Genomic DNA, 10040 nt, shown 5'->3' with positions numbered 1-10040 from the left:
TTCACTTATACTGTACAAATACAGGGCATAATGTCTAAGCATGTCACATTTTTATTCAAATAGATTGCAATTTAATGTGCAATTCTGCACTAAACAAAACATTATATAGGCAATAAATATGTAGCCACTTGACAGTAACACGTACTCTACATAAAAAAAGGTATTTAAACACTTGATCATCACATTGATCATCACACGTACAACATATGGCCAAAAACATGTGGATACCTAATTATCACTTACACAGAGTATGTGGCCCTTCCCCATACTTTTGCAATATAGTTTAAAGCACACAACTGTGTAGCATCATTCGTTCTAAGGGGCATAGCTCAAGCCAACTACCCTCCATGTCTTCATGCCCAACATCAGTGACTTCACTAATATTCTTGTTGTTAAATGAGCTTAAATTTCCACAGCCACAGTCTAGTTGAAACCCTTCCAAGAAGAGTGGAATGTATTACAATAGCAACAGGGAGATTGGAAGGTGATGTTCAAAAAGCATGGTGTACTGTATATGAGCCTGTTGGATATCTGATTACAAAACCATGGGCATTAGGTAATAGTAGTTGCATTAAAATCAGATTCAACCATCAGACAGTGATATAATACTGCAGTGAGAAATCTTATCTCCAGAGAACAGCGTGTTGTTTGCGACTTTAATCACTTCATTAGTTTGTGAGGTCTGCTGCTTTGTGGCTAAGCTGTGGCTAATAGTAGGCCTACTTACATCTCAGAAAGACAGGCCGATCTGGGCACAAATTTCACAAAATGTCATGTGGTCAGGGTGACATCCTATGACAGCCACATTTTACAGTGACAGATGTTCAGTTCAACTATTTCTACAGCCCATCTTTTTGTTGATAGACATTGCACGACAATTTGCTTGATTGTGTGCACCTATTAGCAATGTGTATAATTGTAACATCCTAATCAAACATTTCTGGGTGTCTACAGACTATTTGTCTTAGATGAGGTGCATTCAAGTTATAATGGGACTTGTGATTGAAATTTCTCATGAAAGAAGAAGTAAAACTAAATGACATTTACAGAACACTTTGAGTGCAGTAAGTTGATGAGACTCTTACCCACTGGAAAATATTTGAATGGTGCAAAAGTTTTAAAGTAGGTCATACATCCAAGGTTCAAGGTTCCCCTGAGCCCACTGCCCACATAATGTATTTCCATATCAGTAGTAGACCCCATAACTAGTATTTAAGCCAACAGTATATGGGTTTCCATGGCTACTCGACTTGCATATGTCACTAAACTTTGTTTTTGGATGTTCCAGAATATAAAAAAAGTTAAACTTTAAAGAAAAAAATATATAAGGTTCAACATTTCAACCTTCATTTGTTTCAAAGAATGATGGCCACTTTTCTGGTACTATAAGAGGAAATTCTTACGAATATCCTAGGATGTGATGTTCGGGGAAAGTGATCGAGTGATAATAGCTTTCCACACCACACACTACCTCCTCATAGATTATTTGGTCTGATATTGTGTCTATGTTGCTTCTGTACTTACCATTTCCTGAAGTTACATATTACCTCCTCAGTCGGCAGATCTGTAGTGTTTACTGTTTTGCTAAAAATGTTGGCTGAGAACATATTTTGGTGTGATTGGGGTCTGATCTGCTACTTAGTGGGCAGAGCCTATAAGACATATAGACAGGACGTGGGTGAGTATGTAAAAATGCCACTCACATAGCTTTTAGGTCAAGTATAACCCTGGATTCCACCAGTTTAATGGTGGAAAATCACTGCCTTGTGTAATGCACTCCAACTGTGGCTGTATTGAACTTTCTATTACTCACTCACTCATTCATCTTCTGTATAGCTTTATCCTGTATTCAGGGTCACAGGGATGACAATTATGTTTGTTTAAAGCAACAATTATCAACAACAGATCAGTTTTAAGGTAACAAAGGAAGAGATTTAGACTGTACAGTACAGTATTATTTTATTTATCTTAAAATACTATAAATGATTACAAATACAACAGTAAAAAAATATACATGTATATATGTTAGTTCTTTATTTTTATGTTTGTTTGTTTGTTTGTTTGTTTGTATCCTATTTATTTTCGAACACGGTGCATATCCTCATAGACTGGATTATATTCTCTTGGGGACCCATCTTCTTCACTCTTACACCGGGCCTTCACCTATAAACAAAAACAAGTGTAACATTTGAGCTGACTCAGTTTTCTTCTTGATCTTGCACATGCAACAGCTAAACCACAGACACCAAACCGTGGCTTGTCGGGAAATGCATGGCCTTGTATAACAAATGGAATTACCACAGAGAAAAACATGCAAGCACACATACAGTACAGTAACATAGGGGACGCTCTCTATAGTTTTATAACAATCAGTGTCTAACAATCGTTAGAACAAAGAAAGGAAAAAAATGGATTACCTTGGGTAAACACACCCACATCATCAGGCCAAAGACAATAACCAGAGTGCATGCAGTGAGGGCAAAGATCAGGATCTGTGCCTCTGACAAGACAGATGAATCTTTACCAGTTACTTTTTCAGTGGGTGCGATCTTTTCTTCTACAAAAACGCAAATATCAATTAGAAACTTTACTATTAATAGACTATCCACTCATATCTTCTTTAATGGTTAATCGTTAAATGGTTAAATGTCATTCATGACATCATTGCTGACTTAGGAAACACTGATCTAGGATAAAAACAGCTACGTATGATATGTACTTATTCATGTATAGTTGTATATGAATGTGTTTGTGAATGTTTATTTACTAAAGTGATGATATACACACATATCTAAACAATAACTACGCATTCGTCTTACACTTTTCTAGTCTAGCTGAACAAATAATTCCTTGTGCCCTGTTATTGAGTATTACAGCATTTAGCAGAGTAATGCAGAGTTCTGGCAGCATAGATTTTGACTAAAACATATAGAAGTATACTTACCATTCACATGCAAGAGAATGGCGCAGACTTCTTCTTCTTCTTCTACATTTTTTTGCAAATTGAAATTGCTGTACTGACCCACATACAGTCCAGAGTCCCCCAGCTGCAGGTCCTTAAGCTCCATAGTTATTTTGTCAAAGGGGCCCTTGATAGTCACTCTTTCTTTGTATTCTTTACTGATTGTATAGTTGTTAGTCTGTTTGTCATAGACCACCACTATGTGCTTGCTTGGAACATTTGCAAAAAGTTTGAAATTATCTTTTTGCCCGTCTGTTGTTTTGCATTCCATAATAAGGGATTTCCCTTTATTCTTCTGCTCCTTCTTAGAGTCTGTGTAAAGACATCAGAATGTGTCAAGCCTTCCTCATGTAAAACAACAACATTGACACACTACTGCTCATTACAATATCGTATAATAAAGATTACATTTTTTAGCTATGTAGAAACAACACTCTATGTCATTGCACATGTTTCCAACAATGTGTTAATAAAACAAAAAGTACAAAAGTTAGTTGTAAAAGACAATGACCCTCTTACCTGCTACTACATCTTGGTAGGCAGCCAGAACAACCGTAAGGTACAAGGTTATAGTCAGAGTTGCCATCATGACTACTGAGCAAATCTAAATCTCTTTCATACTGAGTGCTGCTTCATAAAACCATAACTTCCATAACAGGAAATAAGAGTGACATCACTAAAACAGTAAAGGCAAGCGTGCTGACGCTGACATCTCACACATGCAAAAGATGCATATGTCTAATGCAACACAAACCTTAAAGAAGCTACATTTCAAACTTTTATATTTCAATTGAGAAAGTTTAGGATCCAATAAGCACAAATACCTTTTTTTATTTTATTTTATAAAGCTGCTTTTGCGACAGTGACAATTGCTAAAAGCGTTATACAAATAAAATATAATCGAATTGAACTGAATTAAATATACGTAGGCTGACAGACGTCTGAAAACAGTCTGGATGACTGGAAATGTTTATGTTCTGATTCAAGTGTCTTCATTTATTTGCATGAAGAAGACCACCAGAAATTGACTTCAGACTGAAAACTGAAACTGATAAACTAGAGGCCCTGCACGAAACAGAGGGAAGAGTGACATCTGGTGTTGGTTTAGAAAAAACTATAATAGTTGTAAAAGTCACAGGTTCCACTGGTAAAACCATGAGGGGTATTTACACTCACTGTTCACATTACTAGAAACACTTGGACATCTGCTCATTTATACAGTATTGCAGTCTCACTCATGTGGCAGTATGGTTGATCAGTAACTTCCTGGAGTCTACACACAACAGTCTGTACAATTTACACAGAATGGTGCAAACAAACAGTCTGAACACCTTGTATATTAATGAAAAAGTTTTTGATACAAGTTTAGCATTTATTTGTCACATATACAGAGGGTTGGACAATAAAACTGAAACACTGGCCAATTTAGTGTTGGAGGTTTCATGGCTAAATTTGACCAGCCTGGTGGCCAATCTTCATTGATTGCACATTCCACCAGTAAGAGCAGAGTGTGAAGGTTCAATTAGCAGAGTAATAGCACAGTTTTGCTTAAAATATTGCAATGCACACAACATTATGGGTGACATATCAAAGGTTAAAAGAGGACAAATTGTTGGTGCGCGAAATTGTTAGGGAAGAAGCCCCAAAGAAGCGTACCACCCAGACTGTTGCATGCCCAGAGTGAAGCATGGGATTGGATCAATGATGGTTTGGGCTGCAATATCATGGCATTCCCTAGAGCGAATAGCTGCCAAGGACTACCGAACCATTCTGGAGGACCATGTGCACCCAATGTTTCAAACATTGTATCCTGAAAGCGGTGCCATACATCAGGACAATAATGCACCAATACACACAGCAAGACTGGTGACAGAGTGGTTCGATGAACATAAACCTAAAGTTGAACGTCTCCTATGGCCTGCACAGTCACCAGATCTAAATATTATTGAGCCACTTTGGAGTGTTTTGAAGAAGAAAGTCAGGAAACGTTTTCCTCCACCTCCATCACGTTGTGATCTGGCTACTATTCTGCAAGAAGAATGACTCAAAATCCCTCTTGCTATTGTATCAGGATTTGTATCATTCCCAAGACTAATTGATATTGTATTGGCCGCAAAAGGTGGCCCTACACCATGCTAATGAATTATTGTGGTCTAAACCCAGGCTTTTCAGTTTCCAACCGCTGTACATTACCGCACAGTGAAATTCTTTATTCTTCACATATCCTGTCTATGTTAGTACGCAGGGGATATATTTTACAGTACACCTGAATGAGCTGGGGCCTGAACAGCCAACCCTTACAATCAATAACTCAGAGCCTTAACACACTGAGCCACCACTAACTCACAATAGAGTAGGTGGAAACCAGTGCTCTAAGACTACAAGGGAAGCTTCGCATCCTCTAATATGTCAGAAAATAAATGCTTATATATGCACTGTCGTATTTATATTGGTTTTAATAAAAGTGCGCTAGAACGCGTTTAACTTCATGACTAGCTCGTTCAGAATCAGGTATTTATTGTAGATTGTTTGACGATTTTGCGATTTTCTTGTCATACATTTGCGTGCAGCACAGCGCGTTAAACCCTCCTAAAGCCCAGCTTCACTGGAGCTCTATGGGCAGCACAGAGGAGATTTTTTTCACTGCAGAAAAGCTGAATGGTAATTGGATAAATGTACCAAAACCATCACTTCCAGGGAAGCTCAGCTTCTCTGGGAGTGAATGAAGCAGTGGGCGGGCCAGGACGCTGGGCTGCTGCATGATGATTGGATGAGCTGTTTAAAGGGCGGAACCCCTTTTTTGATTGACAGCATGTTTTAAGTATACGTCAGTGCTACAAACATTTGAGTTTAGTGAGAATTTGCAGGTGAAGTGGTACGAAGAACTGCTGCACTCTGTATTGTTTGCTGGTGATATAAACCATTTTTGTTTGTACAAATCATTCTTTAAATAAAAAAAAAAAAAGTATTATAGCGTTCTTGACTTTGCTCCTTGTTTCAGCATTGTAAAGTTAGTTCGTTCATATAATTAAAGTAGCTCGTGGAAGGGGAAACTGTGCATAATGGCAGATGCAGATGGTGCTAATATTGTTGACCTGCTTTTGGCAAAACCATTTAGTAGTCTTCTTTACGAGGAGAGTTAAAACGGAATTTAATAAAACTGCAGGGCAGACCAATGCTCAAGATTGATCTGGTGATTCAGCTCTCCTGGTATGACAAGCTGAACTGACTGACTGGAAGTGCTGTGTTTGGTCAAACGTGGGTTTTGGGGATCTGGGTAACTTTGACGGCATACAAAAGGCATAAAAAGTTCAAAGAACATTATGAATTTTATGATGAAGGCCTAATATGAGCCTCCACTGTTTCAAAAGCTAGCAGCCGCCACTGGTGGAAACCCAAGTAAAGACTCCTCCCATACAGCTGTAAAACTGCCTGGCAGAAAAAACAAGTGCACAATATTTTGTTCGGCTCTTATATACTCATGCTCGTCATGCTCCCAGAACCACACTTGTCTCAGGGAAGAAAATAGTAAAAAGTTGTGATAACCAGGTCATTCAGTACATTCAGGTCATCAGCTGACTTTATTTTGCACATAACATTGCTGAGCGTTGACCTGACCAACTAAAGCAATCCCAGATCATAAGACAGGGGCCGCTGTGCATGATGAGTGCATGTATTGTAATCCAACATGTCCAGCGCTTTTGAATCAGTTTTTGTATGCAAGTATACAAGGATAGCGGGTTGATATTTGCTCCACAAGGCAAAAAGAAGGGGAAAGCAACCATAAACAATATTCACCTAGTTAAAAACAGACCTAATCCAGCGTTTTTTGCAAAACTAAACACGTTCTCACTGCAAAAACCACATTCTGCACACTCTGATGCAAACACTTTTATGCAATATGGCATACACAAGCCACAAAGGTTAACCACGACTACCAACATGTGGTCAATTTTAACGCTACAGGAAAAACTGTGCAGGTGTCTAATCAGTAAACTTTTTTTTCTGAGTGGCACAGGTGTAATGGGTTGATCTTTAGCTTGAAAAACACTACACAACTTTCACAACCCTTAAAGACTTTAAAAAAAAAATCCTGGGAGCATGCACTAACCTACTAGTTTCCACAGATCTTTTTCATTAAGATAAAAAAAATAGTGGATCATACACTTAACGATTCCACCATCATATGGTATGTTCCAATTTTCTAGGAGTTCTGTGCAGACTGCACAGGGTAAATAAGATTTCAAACCACAGGCACCAAAACTTCCAATTCAAAGGGAACAGTGGATCTTTACTTTGCAGAAATTGGACAAGATTAACCATTAGACCCTGCATCTCACTGAAGCATGGAAACAAATTGAGCTCGCATGAAACATAGCATTAAATTCATGCACCCTTCATTATTATCAACGACAACATAGATACTATTATGAAATAGTAATATTATCAATTAATCAATCATTAATATTGCACAGACTATTAAAATGCAAATAAACACTCTACCCCTTTAAATTAGTTATATTTATTCACATTGGTTTATATCATTTTCAGTAGTATACATTTTGTAATGTTAGATGTTTTTGTTTATTTTATTATTTTTTTTCAGTAGTATGACATTTCCAGCCTATGAGTAACTGCAATCTAAAGTGGGTGTAGCTTAGTGGTTAGGGCTATGTGCTACAATTCAGAAAGTCAGAGGTTCGAACCCTTCCACCACCAAGTTGCTTTTATATAAAGAGATAAACACCTAAGTCGCTCTGATTAAGGTTGTCTGCCTAATACCATAAATGTAAGGTGTTTACTGTACCATGGTAATGTGCAGAGGAATTGGTGTTCTGAAAAAAGAATTTCTATTTTGTTGCGAGAAAGTCCCTTACTGACATTCCCTAAATAGGGAGCACTGTTCAAGTTCACCATAGAATAAAATGCAGCTATAGACCACATGATGTGTCACTTCAGCTAATGTTACCTAGATGCATCAAACTCTCATGACAACTCTTGCAAGAAAAAGAGTAAACTTTCAAGAAGAACTATTAATAAATGAACATGCATTCAATGAATTGAGCAGCAATTTTAATATAGTATGCATTTCATTTTTTTATATTTCATAATATTAATATTCACTAGCACAAGGGTTACTATTTCTCTTTATTCCCTATACCCTGTCCATGATCCAAACTTCTCTGTATACCATTAAGAGCCAGTGAATACAGAGGAGGTTGTATTATGGGCAGGATACAGGAAATAAAGAGAAATACTGTAAAAGAAGCTACTATATTGGAAATTTTTTTAAATTGATACAAATTTAAGTAGATTGCTGAATCACTACAAGTTTTCAGAAAGACCTCAGACCCCTAAGGGTTATTAATTAAAAAAAAATTTTAAATTAAAAACAGATGATCAAGCCCAAGCTTCACCAAGCTGCCGTTGGGGCCTTGAGCAAGGACCTTAACCCTGTATAGGCGCTGTATCATAGCCAACCCTGCGTTCTGACCCCAGCTTCCTAACATTCTGGGATGTGTGAAGAAGCTGTGCACTAATGTACTGTATATGTGACAAATAAAGGCTTATATTAAAATTTTATGAAAAGGCTTGTATGAAAATTAAGCCGCTGTGCTTGTGTAGGACCCTGGGGATCCTTGCTTTCCACTTTAGCCACTAGCTGAATAAAACTTATGTTCATGGCAAAAGTTTTTAATTTTTCGAAAAAAATAATAATAATTTGACCCTTCACAGAAAATAATAGCAGAAAGTGGAAAAAAGCATAAATATTTTTTTACTGTGATAATCATGCCCTGTGTCGAATCAAAAAAACAACAACATGATGTTTAGTAAAAATCTGCCCTTTATGCAAGTGCGTGGTGGCTCATACTGGTAGCAGAGGAACAAATTTTGTCATTTATGGAAATACTGTCTGGTAACTAACAAAAATACGCATCAAATCTTGAGGAACTTTCAGAACAACAAAGGACTTTATCAGCAGAAATCAATGGAAGGTTTTAGACTTACCCAGTCAATTAGACCTGAAACCAATTTCACATACATTTTATGATATGAAGAAATGAAACCCACAAAAACAAGCAACCGAAAGAAGCTGTAGCCTGGAAAAGCATCAGAAAACAAGAATGCAGTTCCGGTTCTTTTTTTCTTTTAAAATTTGATTGCTTTGGCTTTGAAAATGACGTGTTTACCATCTTGATGTAAGTAACAGGAAATTGACATTTTACCTCACGGTTTCATATTCACGTCAATGCCAATAGCTTTCATGTACAGCAAAACCCCAAGAATTGGTATTGCTATTCCAGTATCGTTAAGAGAGACTGTACATTTGTGATTTGTTGGTAACACACAACCTTGAAAGGCAGCTGAGACTTGTAAGTGTGGTCAGACAGCTTTTAGCCATGATGCCACATTTAGAACAGACATTAGGTAGAACAAACTTCCAGGTGCATTTTCACAGACATTCAGTAGCCAAGAAGCAATTAAAGTGTTTACCTGATCCTATTCTCTCTCACTCACTTACTCAGTCTCTGAACCACTTGTCCTGTACAGGATCATTGGAGGCCTCTAGCCTCGCCCAGGCAACAGATGGGGTACACCTTAGACAAAGTTCTTTTTCATCACAAGACCTAACAACACACTCAATACAGTCAATTTGGAAATCCTAATTGGCCAACTCTATCTTCACCAAACGCAGGGAGAACATGTAAACTCCATACGCACATATCCAAGGTGATCCTTGATCCTGAAGGTGTAAGGCCATAGTGCTAACCACTATACCACTATGATTCCATATTATCACAAAATTATATTTTAATCCATTTCCTACTGTGTGAATGTCAATGTCAATGTTAAAGCTGCTCTGAAAACATTTACAACTTTAATTACACTTGAGACTTCAACAGGAAGAGTGGTTGACTTGCATTTAAAAAAGTCATATTTTATAAGTCATAAATAAACAAAGGGTCAGAAATAGCATAATTGACAAATATATTGATTTATTGAAAACTCTCTTTTTCTTCTATATAAACTAGATTTGTAATTAACTAGCAATAACAAGTCAAAACAAGTCAAAACA

At 37.3% G+C, this 10040-nt stretch overlaps 1 protein-coding gene across 2 annotated transcripts; it reads right to left on the bottom strand.

The window, feature by feature from the left end:
- Positions 1 to 1933: 1933 nt before the first annotated feature.
- Positions 1934 to 3635, bottom strand: LOC128544848 (uncharacterized). 2 transcript variants are annotated; one of them, XM_053515137.1, is made up of 4 exons: positions 3482 to 3635; positions 2945 to 3274; positions 2418 to 2557; positions 1934 to 2163 (listed from the first exon to the last, which is right to left on the bottom strand). In XM_053515137.1, the coding sequence occupies exons 1-4, from the start codon at positions 3549 to 3551 to the stop codon at positions 2077 to 2079; spliced, it is 627 nt and encodes a 208-aa protein (XP_053371112.1). In that variant the 5' UTR covers positions 3552 to 3635; the 3' UTR covers positions 1934 to 2076. The 2 variants fall into 2 exon arrangements, with proteins under 2 accessions (XP_053371112.1, XP_053371113.1); XM_053515138.1 differs by having other exon boundaries at positions 2418 to 2500.
- Between the last annotated feature and the right edge of the window lie 6405 nt (positions 3636 to 10040).

Source organism: Clarias gariepinus, chromosome 16, assembly GCF_024256425.1.
Source record: "Clarias gariepinus isolate MV-2021 ecotype Netherlands chromosome 16, CGAR_prim_01v2, whole genome shotgun sequence".
Taxonomy (NCBI): domain Eukaryota; kingdom Metazoa; phylum Chordata; class Actinopteri; order Siluriformes; family Clariidae; genus Clarias; species Clarias gariepinus.
The sequence above is the reverse complement of the archived record's forward strand: the minus strand, read 5'-3'. Positions and strand labels throughout refer to the sequence as shown.

Excerpts from the sequence above, each read along its gene's own strand:
- LOC128544848 (XM_053515137.1), bottom strand. The coding sequence starts at position 3,551 with ATGATGGCAACTCTGACTATAACCTTGTACCTTACGGTTGTTCTGGCT. Across the intron at positions 3,275-3,481 it reads CTACCAAGATGTAGTAGCAG|ACTCTAAGAAGGAGCAGAAG; the intron begins GTAAGAGGGTCA and ends GTCTTTACACAG. Across the intron at positions 2,164-2,417 it reads TGTGGGTGTGTTTACCCAAG|GTGAAGGCCCGGTGTAAGAG; the intron begins GTAATCCATTTT and ends TTTTGTTTATAG.